This window comes from Tachysurus fulvidraco, chromosome 20 (genome assembly GCF_022655615.1).
Source record: "Tachysurus fulvidraco isolate hzauxx_2018 chromosome 20, HZAU_PFXX_2.0, whole genome shotgun sequence".
Lineage (NCBI taxonomy): Eukaryota > Metazoa > Chordata > Actinopteri > Siluriformes > Bagridae > Tachysurus > Tachysurus fulvidraco.
Window position 1 is genome coordinate 5,980,354 of NC_062537.1, and position 19,306 is coordinate 5,999,659.

General features: G+C 38.2%; 1 protein-coding gene across 3 annotated transcripts in view; it reads right to left on the reverse strand.

Annotated features, from left to right (window-relative positions):
• ttc28 (tetratricopeptide repeat domain 28) overlaps positions 1-19,306 on the reverse strand; it is a 177,171-nt gene that overhangs the window by 157,225 nt on the left and 640 nt on the right. For 2 of the 3 annotated variants that reach the window (XM_027139634.2, XM_027139633.2), the window contains exon 2: positions 11,867-12,154. In XM_027139634.2, coding sequence (XP_026995435.1) covers positions 11,867-12,154 — 288 coding nt within the window. Of the gene's footprint in view, positions 1-11,866; positions 12,155-13,655; positions 13,777-19,306 lie in introns of those variants that run through there. The other variant, XM_027139635.2, reaches the window with a different exon arrangement.

Below are 19,306 nucleotides of genomic sequence, written 5' to 3' on the forward strand. Positions count from 1 at the left end.
AGGCAGGCGAGATCTTTCAAACTTTTACACTTATCCGTCATTAATGTGGTTAGGCCTTTAGTGTCCAATTAGCAAAATGGTATAGATGGTTTAATGTAAAATTTATACTAGCACAACATGTGAAAGGTGATTAGTGGTGTGCTTTAAAGCAACCTGACACTTAATTATTAACAGAAGCACGTGTGGGGGAGTGTGCGTGTGACTATGCGTTTGAAGTGGGAAAGAGAAAGAAAGAGCGAAAGAGAGAAAGAAAGAGAGAGAGAGAGAGAGAGATAGATAGAGAGAGGGAGGGAGGAGGAAAGAAAGAAAGAAAGAAAGGGAGAAAAAAGGAGCGAGACTAGAGGGAGATTATGGGATTGCTGTCAAAAAGACATGGAGATCAGTGCTAGAACAATAAAGAATTCATTTACTGGATGTTATCTCATTCACATGCACAGTAGTTCACAGTCTTTTCAATATTTTAGTGTTATTCCCTCATTTATAAGGAAACGCAGATATTAAAGATTCAGTGGTTCTTTATTCAATGGTTCCCCCTGGTGTTAGGCTTGTGTATTACACCATCAGTGTGCTTTTTTGTTTTTTTTGTTTTGTTTTTGTTTTTAAGTCAGAGAAAAGTCTGACTTACCACTTAAAATATTCACAAGACATATAATTTATGTTTTCAACTTCATGAATTGGGTTTATCCCGATCGGAAATACTCAAAGTACAATGAGTACAATCATCTACTGTACTTCCTGAAAACTAATTCAATATGGAGTGATCACAAGTGAATATATATCAACACAGATGTATTTCTTGCATTACTCTCTCCTATGTTACTCTGTGCCTGGAAGTCTCATTAAAGGGAGTGGCAGAGCCTGCTTGTACCACTCCTTAAAGAAAACACATTTTATTCATTAAAAATCAAGCTTGTGTGCACAAAACTGAATCTCATGGTAGCTTTAGAGCACTAAGAATGATCACAACCAGAGCAGAATGTACAAGGAGCTATTCTCTTGGTGTTCCCCTTTACATTTCATCACTGTGATCTCGAGATATTTGCACACCTTTATACACCACTTCATGCTCTCATGCTGTGATCCTGAGAGTTTTACTGCTGTGGAAATGTGGGCTGTAATGACGGACGCTGTCCTGTGCTCATGTTCACAATGTGATCATTCTGTATCCTTTCTCTCTGCATATGTATATTGTGACTCATAGCTCATTCTGAGCACAGATTTGAGAGCATGGGATGACGAACAAAACTGCATGTGAATTATAAAACTTCTAAACATGCAGTGATTTGATCAGATGATGATGAATCGCAGATGTGTCTCACTTTAACCTAATTTACATGCCGTACACATATAGCTAGGCATAATTTAAAACTCAGGTACGTCAAATTTACACAAAACGACCTAATTTGTACAGTTGTTGTGATTGTGAGGCAATAAAAGGATGTATTTAGCGGGCTGAAAAATGCATTTCAGTAAGGATGAATTAGAGGAGTTTTAGCTTGATGTTGCAGCCAATAAAGTTCTAATGTTGAAAAACTTTATTTTTACTAATGTATGATGTAATTAAAGCTTTATTTATCAATATAGATGTTTCCTTATGTACTGTATGTTGCAGTCATATGTATTCCCTATAACCGAATGCTGAAAGAAATACTCGAAATACCAAAATGGCATCGCAAGGATATGAAATTATATAATTAACCTGGAAAAAAAAAGGGTAATGACATCCAAGTCTCCTTGCACAAGCTGCCTGCTAGATGTGCGTAGGATTGGGTTTTAATCTCATTCTCGCCCACTTTTAAAGGAATTCTGACCAATCTCCCGCAGTTATTAATTTTGTTTAGACATTTACGACATTTAGCAGACACCCTTATCCAGAGTCACAGCTTGGTTCTGGGATACGAACCTTCCGATCAGTAGTCCAACACCTTAACCACTGAACTACCACATCCCTGACCTGCCACTCATATTTCCTAACAAATGTACATAATATTTTCAGAATATTTTCCAGTGTCATTTAAATCTGTGACTAAATTTGGATTAGCAGTTACATAACATAAATAAAAGTGATCAATGCATCACACAGCACTGTACAAGCACCACAGCATTATTCATATTATTTCAGAGTGTCCTTTCTTTACTCCATCAGCTCCTGTCCCTTTTGTTGTCAGGTTCACATCTCTACTATGTGGTACATGCACAAAAATGCACATCATAATGAAATGAAGGACTAATGAGCTAAAAGAGACCCATATCTGAGCACCTGATTCCCATTTCTCCATCTTCTGCCTCAGCTCATTCCCTGAACAGTTCCTTACCCACTTATGTCATCCTTCTTTACTTGGAGTCTCAACCTTTAGAAACAACCTGGCTCCGGTTTCACTTTAAAGATGAAGACTTTTAATCTCTACAACCACCAGCAAATCAACAAATCTTTCTAGAAGCATACCCCAGACTTCTACACATCCCTGTTTAAACTGAGGGGGTCTGTGGTTATAAAAAAAAAATCAAACCAATATAAACCATGGCTGATCTTTTACCTCATTTAATAATTTAACATATTGATTAGCATTTTCTGAAGCCTTTTTTTCTTTGACATGGGTTTGTGTTTTGGGTCATTGTTGTTCTGAATTTGAAATTGTCATGATCTTCAGATGACTATCAAGACCTGTGGATTTTTCTGCCAAACTGTATAGATCTAGCCATGATTTTGTCTGCTGACTGGAGCACAAATGAACTGGCCCCATAGCACGATGCTGCCGCCACCATGCTTCATTGTGGCTATAGTGTTCTATGGGTGATAAGCTATCTTGATTTTGGGCCAAAAGTCTACTTTGGTCTCAATAGACCATAACACGTGTCATGTTTGTATGTTTTTCTTTGGGAGAAAATCTCAATTTAGCCACCCAACCCGTAGTCCAGAATATGAGAGACTGTCCAATGTTGCTGTAGGTCTCTTGGCAGTATCCCTCATAAGGATTTTTTTTTCCCTGATAAATTTTCATCTTGGCCTTTCATCAATTTTGAAAGATCTAATGTTATGAAATTATTTTGTACTTCTCTCTTGACTGACACTTAATGCAACTCTGAGATCTTGTATATGCTTTGTAAGTGCTTTGGGATCATGGCTTCAGCAGTCAAATAAAACTAAGTAAAAATCCTCGAAATCTTCCAGCTGCTCTTTATTTGGTGTTAATCAGAATCACTTCATTTCTAACAAATGTAGGAAAATCACTTTACACTTTTACATTTGTGACTGAATGTGACTGATTATTTCGGAGCACAATCCCATGCACCATGATAAAAATGGTGTGGGGGGGGGGGGGTTGTTTTGTTTTTTTCCCTAAAAAATTCCTATTTGTTTTTCGCTTGAATTCTGTCGGCTGCTTTATCACATTAAAAGTGGAGAAAAATCCGTTATTGTTTATCTTGGTTGAATTGTTTTAACATCACAAAAACCTGCCACCATAACAGGTGTGTAGGCATTTTTTATATCTTCTGTATTCTCAGCATAACGCATGAATTTATCTCTAAATCTTTCAGATTTAGTATTGCTACAGTATATTGACTTGTGTCTGTCTCAGAAACATTATATGCAGTTAGACCTACAAGCTCTGCCAATAGCACAAATCAACACACTTTACAACAGTAAATATGGCTTTCTGTCCAAAGCTTCCAGGAAGTATTCTCCCCTGAGCTGATAAGACGAGGGGGTTCTGGCAGGAAGCAAGCTGCCGAGAGATTCATGCACAGCAAGGCCACGGTGTCGAGCACCATGCAAGCTGCCAGGACTGCAGGGCTGTGATTCTGTGGTGTGACCATGCATGTCAATACTAACAGATTTACATACAAGTGGGCAAGAGAAAGTGCTGTGTATATAGTATGAATTCTTGTTTTATCAGTTTTCCTTTCTGTACCAATGATCCTGTACCCAGAGTCTGAAAAAAGCCCACTGACCAGTCCAGCGCCACAAACTGCTTAACCTGCACCAACAACCTATGTCTGAACATGCCAGAATGAGATGAAGTACAAGCTGTGACAGAGGTTGTAGACAGTTATTTGTCTTCCATCTGAATAATATTTCCTAATTATATTCATGGGCTGAGGTTTATCATCAAAAATGTCCGGTTGTATTTGCTTAAATACTATTTTATCAGGCATTTGTGTTTGTGCATCTGAATTATGCATATAACAAGGTTATTGAGGTTATTTCTAAGCTGCAATAAAGTTTATCTACCTCAAACTTCAAGCATTCTAAGACAAACAAATTCTCGGAGCACAAATTCATGCTGAACCTCTCTGCATTATGTCTCCCTTTGTAAAAGAGAGTGTTGTGGCTGTAATAGTGATTAGAAGCAGGGTGTCTTAAATGGTGAATACGTAGCAGCAAGTATCTATGGCCCCCATGCACCATGGGAAAGGAAACTTTTAGAGATAAGGTTTGCCATATAGCAAGGATGCGGATAAAAAAAAATGGTAAAAAAATTGTATTTATTTGTTTTAATCTATTTTATTTATTTATTTATTTGTTATTTTATTTGTATGGCACTTTAAACCTAATGGACCTTTACACAAAGCAGCTTTACAGAATTCAGATTATAAATGATAGAGATTTAATGCATCTCTAATGATCAAGCCAAAGGTGCCAGTGGCAAGCAAAAACTCTTATTATTATTAGAGGATGTTAGATGACCTTGAGTTTAAGATATTAGATGACCATCTATAAGTCTGTCTCGTTTAAGTTATCATCTGTTCACTGGTGAGGACTTGAGTGTAAAACATTCATTACAATTGCAGTCCAAAGCATCTTGATGGTATCTAAATGGAACCATCCACAGTAATCTCATGAATCTCCAGGCTGTATATGTGGCGGCATCAGCTGCAGCAGCAGTGAGCTGCCTCCAAGTGATAAGACTTCAACCACCAAAGGTAGGGCATCAGGATGGATCAGGATGGTTCAGGTAGGTCCTATATATGTATGTATGTGTGTGTATGTAACAGGATGTGTATATGTAGAACAGTGCTTTGCATATTTTGTAGTGTAACACCTTGAACTGAAATGAATATTATTTGTATTATAAATCACAAATCAAAAACCAACAACAAAAAAAAAAATGTTTCAACAAAACAGCAAAAACCAATAGTTTCTTGTTGCCAACAGGTCACTTAATCAGTTGAAGAGAGTCAACCTGTATGTGTCAGGACTCAGCCCGGACTTTGGTCACGTGCATCTGTTTATGTTTCTCATCACGTGTCTGCCCCGCCTTCGTCTGCTCCTCCCTGTCTACACACCTGTTCCCATTGTGATTACCCTGTGTATTTAACTGTGCCGCGTTGCCTTTTGCAGCACGGAATCTACTGTTGTCTTTGTCCTGTCTCTAGTCCGTGTGTTGTTTCATGACCTTTTGTTATTAAACCCTGTTGATTTGGCTATCCTGCATTTGGGTCCGCTTCCTTACCCCGCGTCATGACAGTATGCAATTAATGTGTCATGTGATGTCAATTTTTTGCAAGGCCCCAGAGAACACGTACAGTATAATCTCAATTACATCCAATTCAATTGTAGGTTTGCCAATTCAAATTCCTGTCAAAATCTGATTCTTGACAGCAATATAAATAATTTCCATACAACAATTAATAGGTGCTTAAGAAATTTCTGTATCCTCGCCAGGTCTCACTTGGAATCAAATGAGGATACAATTTGCTAAAATGAAAGCAAATAATGTAATACATAGCTCAGCTTGTTGCATGTGACAAGCAATCCTTTTTCAAACCGTTTTATACAAAACAGACATGTCCTTGAACCGAAAAGGCAATATTCCTCTTTAGAGTTGAGTCTTTTAAGAATTCTTTGGGAATGTGAGGTAATGCAGTTTTTATGAGAGTATCTCAGGGCTTTTAGTCTTGTCCGAATCATACATGCTCCTGAAAAGAAGTCACTGTATTTCTTACATTTTTAACTTATTTTAACTTTTTCTTACATTTACAAATAACCCCAGAAAAGAACACCTTGCTAAAGATTTACTTTATATCCAATAGGAAAAGAGGTTTTTTTTTGTTTTGTTTTTCTGGATAAAAACACTCCCATGAAACTCGCACTTTTTTGTGATTTCCTAACAAACACAAAGCAAATTCAAGCACTGGCCATGTTTACAGAATAGAGCAATAAAATGTACACAATGTTTAAAATGATGTGTCTGTAAAGCAACACTTTCAGGGGGTTTGAGTGAAGTACTGAGCTTAGGTAAAGCCTACAGTACATACATGTTATGGTCAGGTGACCCACTAATGATAAAGTGCACTACAACAAAGAAACTGTAATAAAGGACAAACTGTATTATAATGAGGTGTATGTGGTGCTTAGTGTGAAGAGCAGGGGTATGTGGTGAAGACAGTCCCATCTCTGTGATTTATTAAGAAATCACTTATCATATGTGATTGCTGCATAATTACTGCAGATGTCCTCTGGCGACTTAATTAGCAGATATACGGTATGTCCAGAAATCTTTCTGAATTGTTTATAAGCAAGTTACTATGTCCTGGCTTTGTGGGGGGTTTTGATTGCTGAACATGCCATGGGTGGATGGCTGTATTCACACGCATGTAATATCTAGCTAGAATGCACATTCATTTCAATGAAGAATCAGGTCCTTCTGCTGCTCACAAACACCTAAAATGACACAGGCACATAAAATGACCCAATGGAAACAGAGTCTCAGTATAAACATGCTGAATGCAAGTCAGTGGATTTCACCGCATGTATAATTATTTGACATATAGTGTTCAGTCTACACAAAGAAGGGAGACCTTATTTAATCATGAAACTGCAATGCAAGAAGTTTTGATCATGGAATAAAAAAAATCCTGGGCATTATACTGTAGGACACAGAAACGCTTTGACGTGCAGGGTCTCTTTAAAAAAAAGTACAAGGGAAACCATTCCACAATCTCTGTACGCCCTACCTGCAGTCCAGTGGGCTTGACAACCATAACCTAGCAACCGTGTGGACTCCATAAGAGCCAGAGAATGGCAATAGTTGTGACTCCCTTTCAGACATGCAATTTAAAGGAAGCAGTGACAAAAAAAATGAGAGACCAAAGAATATAGGCGATGGACACATGCACTCAATGTCTTTCACCCATGAAATGCTCGATCTGAATAAGAAAGAGCTCTTGTGTCTTAGTAGACTGGCATTGAAAGGATAAGGAAGGAAAACTCCCTATATTAAAAAACAACACACAGAGAGAGAGAGAGAGAGAGAGAGAGAGAGAGAGAGAGAGAGAGAGAGAGAGAGAGAGAGAGAGAGAGAGAGAGAAATCCCAGCTTTTCTCTTCTTCTAAAGAGGCTGTTGTGCCAACACCGGAGTCTGATGAGAGGGAGCAATAAAGTAGAAGGAAGCATGAGGTTCCCCAGCTGATTTGGGAACCCAAGCAGAAGTAAATGGCCTGCTCACAGTGCACTCTCTCGTTTGGGACTTAATTAGATTTGAACTTGGCCAGTGACCCCACGGTAATGGAGCAGCAGGTCACTGCTATGACACCAGCTTGCCTGGCCTGTCACTCCGCTACACTTGACTAACCTTTCATAGACTCCTGCTGACACAAGCTTTAATAGGAGCACTGTGAGGGGATTATAAAACTCTGATTTTAATGTGTATTTTGGAATTACAGACTGCTGACAGACCAGACTGTCAGACCCCACTTACACTTTCAACTCAAATCTATAAAGGGACTACCTACATAAAATAAAAAGTGTAAAATTAAAAAACTGCTATAACCATTTCATGTGTTACATTATCTTTTGTGGCAATCATCTTTTGGGTAAAACTGTAAACAAGGAAAAAAAAACACAGGGAACATAAAGAAAAATATTATCTTCATATACAGTAGCCATAAAACAGTCTGAAAAAGGATCACTGCTAGCTGCTAATCCATCATATTTGCAAAGGATGTAAGAACAGAGTGTATAGTACTGAAACATTTTATACAAGGCTCTGAAATCCATATGTCTCCATATGGAAAGATACAGTCAACAGACAGCATAATATAGGCAGCTAGTCACAGAAATAACACTTATATACCACTAAGGCTTCTCCCCTAAGCATACATGTCATATTGTGAAAGATAATGACAATGACTAGGTTTGATCTATAAAAAAATATTGTGACCCTAACATACTTTGCGTATCATTTACTCCCCTAATATCTACTTACATTTGCTAGTTCTTTCTACCAGCTGTATGCAAATTGGCTATAAATATTTAGAAGTAAAAGCTAACATAGTAGTCTGCTTAGAACTGGATTCAGTCCCTATTTGATTTATACAGTAACTAGCTACCTATGATTATGTAATTAGTTGGAGAACACTAGTGCCTCGTTCGGGCTCTGTGAATTATCAGTCCAGCCAGAGAATTGTGCAGACATGCCAAACAAACTGCATTATTCGTCCTGACTGCTACCACAATAGTTCTGCCTGTTTGACATCACTTATAGATCTAAACACGCTATTGACAGGGACTGAAAAAAAGAATAAAAATTACAGATTTTCATGGAATGTGTAAAAATGATACTGTTCTGCAAGTGTATTCAGTCACTGTGTGTTTATACCCAACTTCCACATACAAAGCCTTAAGCTAATGTATGCATGCTGATGAACTCAAACTTGTCTGAATGCATACTGATTTGCACTCTTTCCGCATCCACCGCTCCACATAGCCTCTCTTTTGAAAGACTGAAAAGTGCTTTTCTCATGAGTGACTGAAAGGCAAGACACAGCAACAAAGCAAGGAAATGCAAGGACACAGCTTTTCTATGCTGTCATCTAGTCTAGTCTCACACTCCTGAGTAAGAAAGGGAAAGAATAACCCTAATATATAATACACGGCTAGTTACTGCTATGTTTATACTATGAAGTGCTTATAAATAATCAGGATGATCAAGGATGGTATGGTGATGGTATGCATGGACTACTGAAACAAGAGTAAAACTTACACAGAAGGACACTATGAAATGTTTTGTGTTGAGCAAGAACACAAACCCCATCTGTCTCTTAAAAGTCAGTAAAAAAAAGCATAGGAATGTTCTCCTGGTATTGTCCTTGTGCTAGCTTTCTGGAAATCTTGTCCAATTTTTGGACAACAACATTGAAGTTACTGCCCCACACCCACCACTTCCTCCTATTCTACTCTAAGAGGAAGTCTGATACTGGAAACAGACTCCATGCTGCCTCTGACATAGCTTACTGTAGGTCCTGTTACTGCTGTTCTGTTCGCTATAAAGTTCCATTCGATTCTATCCATGTCAGTTTGTTTTATTGACATTTACACTATTGCCAAAGCACTGAATTGGCTAATTGCCCCAGCTTTACAGTTTAAATTTAATTGTGGTGAATACAAAAAAATAAGTAGGAGTCATGTTATCTGTGTCTCTTAACTATTAAAAATTATGTCTCTCTTACTTTGCTATTATGTTATATGAAAATTAGTAATGAATGCTCGGGCCGGCCGCTGGGGGTGAAAGTCTTCAAATTCATTGAACCTACATGTGAATTAAGATCTTTGGTATCTATGCACACAGATGTTTACACACTTGGCAACATATTAAATCAACATTAAGTGGAACAAAGCTGAACCGCAGCCACACAAAACAGATGTTGTGTACAATTAAGTTGCCACAAACCACAAACCCATTTCATTCGATAATCCTGTACTACCATGTGATTAGTGCCCTTTTCTTTTACGATTGTGAGTTTTATAAGACCCTCTTGAGTTTGTTTGTTGGCAGAGACTGCTGTAAATGGCCATTCTTTAGAATGCAAAAATTCGAGTGGTTTCACTGTATTAAAACTTGAAATTCCACAAGACATTTCACTTTGGTTTAGTGTCTAGTTATTGCATGACCATGTGACTATAACCCAACGTTTTCTGAACAAATCAGCAAGATCAGCAAATTTATCAAGTCAGACAAGATCTTGAGACAGAAATGCATAATACATAATACACATTGTAAAAAAAAAACATGGCAGGGTACAATCGAAGAGCAAATAAAACAGGTGTGCTTATGAGTTTCAGGATGGTTGTATAAGGTCACTGCCTGGTAGTGTGTCAGTAAACGGTGTGTCGTCCTTTTCCCTGTCAGAATGTTGTGACTATGCAGGCATAAACCAGATCAATGTTCACCTAATAAGGGAACACAAGCAATTACCAGACAGTGCCAGGGCTTACCAGTCATTTCAAGGGTCATTTCTGAGAAATTACACTTGAACATTTACAGGATTTCTATTTGGTTGTATCTATGTGGTTGAAATGTGGAGTCTGTGACTAACAATACAAAGGAAACTTCAAAAAATATAGTGCAAAAATATATACAGATTTCAGTACAGTTTCCAGTCTCTCTGAGACTGTGTATGTGTGAATGTTTTCATGTTTGGTTCAGAAGTGTGTTAATGTTTTATACGGACTATCACTAATTACAAATGGTATGTAACCTTACATGCGTGTGTGACATATTTTGCAGTATTACCTGGTCACCCCACAGCAGTCTAGCCACCAATTCATGCAGAGCAAGTTTTCATACAGTTCATACACCAATTCATGCAGAGCAATTCATACAGTTCTCTCACTTTTAATTGGTAAACTTGCATAGGCTCAAAGAAGCTCCAAAAAACAGAGATGTCATAAAAGGTGCCGAGGTACATTACAATGGATGCCACTCCAATTTACCATGACACCATAGGGCATACATGTACTGGCTGTACTGTAAGTGGTACAACAGATCTGCATTGGATGGAACCCAACAGACTAGCATTCAAAATGTCAGTCACATGTTGCCATGACAAAGCAGCGACCATTCCAGCAGCACCATGATACTTTCTGTAGCCTGCTTTCATGATAAGATAGCACTTTGCTGAGTTCACCACCATTACGAAGGCCCTAATGTGTAAGAGATGGATGGATTGATGGATGGATGGATGGATGGATGGATGGATGGATGGATGGATGGATGGACGGATGGACGGATGGATGGATGGATCGATGGATCGATGGATCGACGGATGGATGGATGCTTTATCGATTCTGGAGGAAATTCAAGAGCGTGAACATATCTTAAAATCCCTGCTCCTTGATAATAGCACATAGGATCTAGTAAGCCAAGTCTGAGAGCAGCTACTGGACACCAGGAAAGAAAAGACTGTTTGCATACATTTAAAAAGCACTCATTGTGCTAGTGAGATTAAAATGTAAAACATTTTAAAAGGAATGGCTAAGTAAACCTTGCAAAGCATCTTAGTACTAGGTCTGTAGGGACATGAAAATAAGCATTAGGCAAGGCTTTGAAACCCCCAGAGTTCAACCTCTGATATTTTCCGGTTTACTTCCTGATGCTTATTATATAAGCACCATTGGTTTCATATAAAATGATTTGCACAGTTTTGCCACTTAAGCGTTTGAGCCTGATTTTTAATGTCTAATCTGTGCTTGGCCGTTCACCTGTACTTTTGAGAAAGATTTGGCTTCGGCTGTGTTATATCTGCTTGTGTTTTAACCACTGCTTGCTTAACCACTTTGAGATGTGATTTGCTTGTTGTGAATCCTGTTGCCTTTGTCTCCTTGCAGATATATTGGCTGTCACCAGTTCCTGCCCTTCGAGGTTTTGCTCCAACGAATAGTTCATGTTTGATCGGCACATGTCTGACTGAGTGGATTGCACTAATACTTGATACCCTACATAAACCCTTTTGGCAAAATGTTGTCCCATATCCCATTATGAAATAATAACTTGCTAAAATGCTATTTGTACAATAATCAACATAAAATGCATTCATCGACAATCAATCTATCAATCTATCTAATCTAACCAATCCCACCTACCTTAGGCCACTTGGGGTTGAGCAAACGAGCCTTGACTGCATCTTCTAGTGCTGCGTGGTACTGGCCAAGTTTGAGGCGGGCAGCTGAGCGGTTGCTATAGAGAATGCAGTTCTGTGGGTCAGCACACAAAGCCTCACTGTACAGCTCCACAGCTGTGGTAAAGTCACCTTGCTGGCATGCCTCGTTACTGCGGCGAACCTTCTCCATGAACTCAGCCTTGCTCATAACAGGCACCTCAGCCCCAGTGGGTACGGGCCTGCCCAGTGCCCGAGATCCTGCTCCTGTAACCTGCAAACATGAGAATGAGTGTAGCCTGGTGTTAAGTCCATACTGTAGCTTTCAATAAGTAAGATTTAAGCGTGAACAAATGTTTTGGTGTAATTTATATGGTTAGTTGTATGACAATATGTCAAATTGTCAGAATACAAGAAAACAAAAAATATATATTTTTTTTTATTGACAATAATGACAATCGATAAAAAAAACAAAAGTATCCAACATGATAATGAAGAATATATAATGTATACGGGTGAGAATATTTAAGCCTGGGGCAGAAAGTACAAATAGTATGTGATGGTACAGTTTGTGGGTTAATAAATGTCCAGGCCCGGACATTTAGAAAAGCAATTTAGGTCTTTTAACATGGCACGAGTACAGAATTTACATCAAAACATTGTCCATCCAAATCGCAATGCTACTGAATATACTGAAAATGTCCACAATGCAATCAATCAATTCTCTGCATCTTGGGACAAATTCATTTACGCTCTATGTTTAGAGAAATATAAAGCTTCCAGAAGAGAATTGAACTCTCAGTTCTCTCAGTTTCCCCAACCAAACAATTGATCCCTGTAGTTTCTGTTTAATAGCATACTTTTTCAAAAGCCGTAAGCAGATACTGCAGTGTAATGAACCTGTGGAAAAGGGTTTTGTAGCTATTTATTTTAGTTACTGCAGCAGGCTATTGTAGCAGTTGGAACTGCTGTGTGTGGTGGATTATTGTGAGTTATTTTTCTACACGGAAAGATAAGAGAGCAGCTGCAGGAAGGAGGAAAACCATGGACAATGCAGCTGGAAGGCTCTGCTCTATGCTTTTGGCTGCAAGAAACACAGTGGTGGCTGCTGCTGACTTAAGAGTATGCAAGAAATTTATGGCTAGCCACCTCTGAGCTTCACATCTGGAGTATCCCCAAGAGCAAGGAGGGACGGACAAAGGGGGAGACCGAGGACGCCTGGGGAGAGAGAAGGAGGGCAGAAGCAGGGATCTCTGGCGCAGGCCACACCTCTCCTCTAACGGAACTCTGGGATAGCGCAGTAATTACTTCCAGAGAGAGAAGAAAAAGAGGAAGGTCACAGGAGGCAAAAGCTATGGCTACAATACGACTAAGAGAAAGTAAAAACACACTGGAGGGGATTCAAGAGTCAAAAAAGAAAAGGAAGCAGAACGTTTGTGAACCTTGTTTTTTTTTTTTTTTTTTTTAAGTGACAGGATAAGGGCATTCTGAGGACAGAGTCTGGGTTACTGTGTGAAACAGACGAGCATAAGAATAAACGTGCATGCAACAGGATGTTGTGGAAAACACTCATTGCAGTGGAGCGACAGAAAGTGGAGGGGAAGAAAGACACTGAAACTGAGGTCAAGAGAATTAAAAGACAACACAATGTTTTTAAGCAATTACCCCTCTCTTTGAAATTAGAAAAAAGAAAGAACTAACTGGAAAGCAAATTAACAGACTGTATTGCTCTTACATATTTCTTTTCTTAAACGAACCAAGAAATTCATGCCTACCTGCAAGTGATTATGTCAAATAGTTTATCTCCTCGAGCAAAAGAGTTCTAGTGAGGACTAAACCATTTCGTGTGTACAGACAGACTGCCTGAGAGAGAACGACTGTAGTGAGTATTATCCAGCCAGACACAGATAACAGTGCTGGGTGTGTTTATGTTGGCTGTTGACCACATGGACACGCAATGGGACTTAATGAAAGCCTTGGTGGTGGTAATTCTGTACAGACAAATTTGGGTACCACCGTTTCAGGGAGTTCAGGGAGCGAGACTAAACCTTCAGCTGAAGCAACAAAGTGCAGAACTTGTGCTGCACAAGAAGACACCCATTTGTATCATTATACTTGATATTAACACAGCTAATTAATGCAATGCCTACACCTAAATCTAACCCTAATTTTAACATGGCTAGCCAAATGGAAAGCTTTTGCTCTTTTACTTTTGCATCAGTTTTTTTTAAACAGCTAAACGTCTCCAAAAGGTCAAAACGGTGCTATAGGATATTCCTATTCTCAGGGAGATATTTCATCCCCACCAAGATAGAAACACATGCCCACACACACACACACACACACACACACACACACACACACACACACACAGACGGACAGAAAAATACACACACTGGGAGCAGATAAATGTACATCACAGTGGGCATATACAGACCCACCGCATGCACAAACATGCCACACGTGTAGAACCCAAACCATTCAACAGTCCAAACATAACAGCTGTAAACTTTCCACAGACACAACAACTAACAGATGAAATATAGACCAATTAAAATCTCTTGTACTGTAGATGCTTAGGCAATTTTACTAAGAGATACTTCATACCACAACTGTCAGACAACCTTCTGTAAATCATGTCATGAATATTATTGCTATCCTGCTCAACTTCAGATTGGATGATCTAACAGGAGAGAGACGGCACAGTAACCATATTTTTCAGCAATACAGATATCGTTTTTAAGGTTAAAAATGAGCAATTGTGTGAAAGTGAAAACTTTCAGTAAACACGGCCACCTTAAAATAATCATAAACCTAAAAATTCTTTAGGTTTCTTTAGGTTCTTAAGAAAAGTTTACACAATGTATTAAAAATAGAAATATTATTGAGTTAATAATTATAAATTATTAAAAATCAGGTTAAAAAAATAAAAATAAAAGTTCCATTCTAGAATAATTCCTGACAACTGTAAATAATTTAATGTGTATTTTTTATTTAATAGCATATAATAGCATGTTCACTCGGTACAGAATTACATACAGTTTTTTTCGTTCCCATATCCTGGATATTGGAGCAGTGACATTTCTGTTACAGCATGGTGCAGACACTCTTTCTTTTTTCTCTCTTCTGCAGTTACTCCTCAAATCAAATAGCTAAGTGAGGCACTAAGTCAAACTGCAGACTCTTTCCAATAATACTCTGGGCCTCAGCTCATAAAGTAGGAATTTTTTAACCTGCTTGTTGGGCCCCGGCTCAGCAGAACAAACAAACTCCCAGCACACTTGCTGTTTCGGTCGAGACCCACTCAACATAAAACAGTCAAAACACGGAAACTAGCCTTTTTGAGTATGCAGTACCACCACCTGTATGGCCAAGCTTCTGGCAACGGGCATTATTTCTGCTTCTTCACTCAGGTCACAGGGCCAAAACACATTCCTGTGAAAATAAAAAAAAAGTCTCTCTGTTAGCGAGGAGCTGAAGGAGAAGTGGATGCCCACTTTCATTGGAAAGATGTAGAGATTTAACCTCAGCATGGCACGATGTTGATGTGGAACAGCTGCTCCTCTGGCTGCCCAGCAGCCAAAATCCCAAAACTTGGAGCAGATCTGAGACGGCTTCTTTTTAAGAGAGGCCAAACAGCACAAATGAAGAGTATATCTTAGATATTTACGAGTTGTCAGGGTACCACATAAGTGGAATAGTTTCATTAGGAGTTAACTGTGTTTGCAGCTTGCCTGATTCTTTAGGGAGGAGTGATGATGATGATGATGGGGAATAAACCTGAGAAACAAAACCTGGAAAATGGCTTCAGGACTGGCTTTAATCAGCGTATGCTTCCACTTTATCATAAATATCCAACCGCAGACTACAGCAAAAGCTGTCTAGGCAAGAACAAGTGTTTACAGACAACACTAGGTGGGTGAAAACAACAGATTTACCCAGTGTTTTTTTTTTGCAATCGACAGCCAATGATTATTGGCCAATGATGATGAGGGATTCCGATACAATTATGAAAATCTTATTTTACTTACAGCTGTACAGAAATGCTGTGCCAAATGAAACAAAATACATTCTCCTCCGGTGTAACCCTAATAATCCAAAGGTAATGATTGTATCTAGCCTGCTGTTTGACCAAAGGTGCAGTGTTTATTCCAGAAAAATAAATTACTCTTACATTCAACATACAGTACTTCCAACTCACTCACAAAACCAGACCTTTACCATCAATGTTAAGAATTCTGTTTCATTTTTTTTTCATCTTTCTTTCCTGCAGCTCTTAAATCCCTTTAAAAGACTTCCTTCTGTCCCTCCAAAGTAGCAAGGGGTGATGAACAATTTTCTTTCAATGTCAATATGAATCATTAAATGTTTGTGTGATAAAATAAGCTTTTGATTTGCCTTCCAGCCAAAACTACTGTTTTAAGATACCTAGCCTGACACAGGTGAATCTGTTGCTCTCACAGAAATCAAACAACTGCTGTAAAACGTGTTACGGTCAGTAGAGTGGAAACACAGCATGAGCCACGCAGACAGCACTGAGAAGCTGGTCAGTCAGAATCCTGCTCCAGTTTCAACACCTGTTTTGTGAACACTATAGTACTGAAGTATATACTGTTGATACTGAGCACTGAGGTGGTTCTTATACTGAGGTGTCCAATACCAGTCCAGAAAGGATATCAAGGGATTTTCCTGCTCCAGCATTCCTACTAAACAATTGTCATGCTACAGGAAATCAATACAGTCCTGTGTATGTAGTTATTTTTTACGGTACAATGCACCCTATTCATGAGCCAATATTGGTGTTTGTGGATTTTTTAACCTGATACAACTTAACCATACAATAACAAAAACAATAATACTAAGAACAAAAAGGAGACAATGAAAAGATGTGTGGCTTCAGTAAATAGACAGTATGTTATCATAGACATTTAATATCCAATGATAACATACTGTCTATTTACTGAAGCCACACATCTTTTCATTCCGAAGCTTTACATTTCAAATGTATTAAATGTATCCATAGATTCAAGCTGCCATCACTGATGAGCCTGCTTGTTTTTGAGTCACTCCCACTTGTAAATAACTATAAAGACTATAAGGATAATGACTGGCTGTAAATTCCACTGCTGTGAATTTACAAATCATCTCAGGGAGCTTTTTCTTGCCACTGTTGCCTCAGGTTTGCTCATTAAAGATATACATACATTTAATTTTAAACTTTGTAATTTTCAATTTGATATTTTATATTTCTGTAAAGCTTCTTTGAGTCAATGCCCATTATTAAAAGTGGTATATACGATGAAATTAAATTGAACTGAATTAAACTGAATAGTAAAGTGCTTTTGCTGGCATCAGGTGTCTCTGAGGAAACACGATTGCCCTCAGCCTCCATGTTTGGTAGCTGTCACATGATTGAGGACAGCTGGCTGATGGGTAGGAAGTGTCCAAGACCGAATTATGATTTATTTAAATGATTTATTTATTTATAAAATTGCATTGCAAAAATAATGTTTGACAAAAAGCATTTCTCATTAGACTTATAAGGATATTCCGATCCAAATGATTGACACGGTTCTAAACAAGCCTTCTTGTAACTCTTATAGCAGTGCTACAGTGACTGCTATAAGGTTATGAGTGTGTGTCAGGGTCCGAGCTTTTAAAAGGTACAACTGGAAATATTGTAATCAATCTACTTTGCTATCTACATTTTAACAAGTGAAGTGCAAGACAGCTGGAATTCTGAGAGTGTTAGGGGTCCTTTATTGTGGCATATAAATGTCCTTTCCTATTTTCTTCGCTGTTTTGGCAAAGGTTTTTTGAAGAGAAAAAAAAAAAACATGCAGTGATCTCCACTGGCATTCTCCATATTTCAGATACACACATTGTGAATTGTTTGCTCACACTGACACCCAGGCATCACAGCTGAAATAAAAACACTACAAGGTTCTTGTATCATAGACGATGTTGACCAGCACATTTGGACAATAAAAATATAACATATAAAATCACGTATGAAATTACAGTTTTATGTGCATAATTTATTTTCTCATTTCTTTAGTAAACAGCTAATTGACAAAGGCTTGTGCAGACACTCCACTGTAACAATCTCTGTCTAATATCAAACAAAGAAAAACATATCTGAAATCACTGATTTGTTGAAGTTTACTGTGAGTTTTTTTTTTACATTTACAGAAGAAGTCTCTAATGCCAGCACATGATAACAGCTACAGGTAAAGATGTTCCTTTAAATTTGCTGCCATAACTAAGGATGTTGCCTTTGGCTGTTTCTCAGTAACAAGCTGGTCTAAATAACTCCAAGAGAAAGGGGCTAGCTTGGTTTGTTTACATACGACATGCAGACGTTAACACATAAAAACACAAGAGGTGTAGCACACTTTATGGTATGCTGTTATAGCTTTGGGCTGGTAACAAAAACACTGCTTCACACTGGGCTTCATCACTTCCTCATCATTTAATCTTTTATTATAACTTTCCCCTGTCATGTTTTAAAATATTGTATAACATAACATTATTGATTCATATCAATTAAACACACGCCAGTTTTAAAAATATGTTCACTGTATACATTCTTCTTGATTTGGACTGAAATCAACCTGTGATAGTAAACAACGAGTAAAAAATTAAGTATGAAAAAGGTTTTCAAAAGGATAACAACCTCATTTATTTTACTTAACTGAGAAATGCCAATCAAACAAGGGGGCGGGGCTACAAATGACAGCAAAACAGTTTAGTAAAACTTTCCGGAAAAGGAGAATTTAGTAGAATTTGTACATGGAAACTAATCATTTATACATTTTTGAATATGCCCCACACACAGGTCTGTCTTGGCATAATTATTACTGACATTATTAGTTACTGCTGTTCTTACAACGATATTGAAAATGATGGTCAAATGTAAAGTTAAGTAAAAAAAATAATAATGATTTATTTGGGGGGGGTGTCGCCATGGGAACCAGTATTGTCGCCATGGGAACCAAATAAATGTCCCCTAAACAGATATTACTATCCTTGAGGGGACCTATAATGCTGATCAATCTCTCTCTCTCTCTCTCTCTCTCTCTCTCTCTCTCTCTCTCACACACACACACACACACACACACACACACACACACACACCGTGTAAGAACGATGGATTTTTGTTTGTTTGTTTGTGACACAGGGCCTTTACTGATATTCATTCATATCAAAGTCAGTAAAAATACAAAGTTAAGATTAAATAAGCATCACATTTGAGTCCTGAAATGAAACATTTTTTGTGTGTTATCATTTGGTTACAAAAAGACGATTCCATTCAAACCTTTGTTTGTTTATTTGTTTGTTTTGCAGCTGTCCACCATTGTAGCGGTTGTAACGTTAAGCAGCAGACTAACAACTAAAACCTAATACGAGCCACAGGAACCAATTT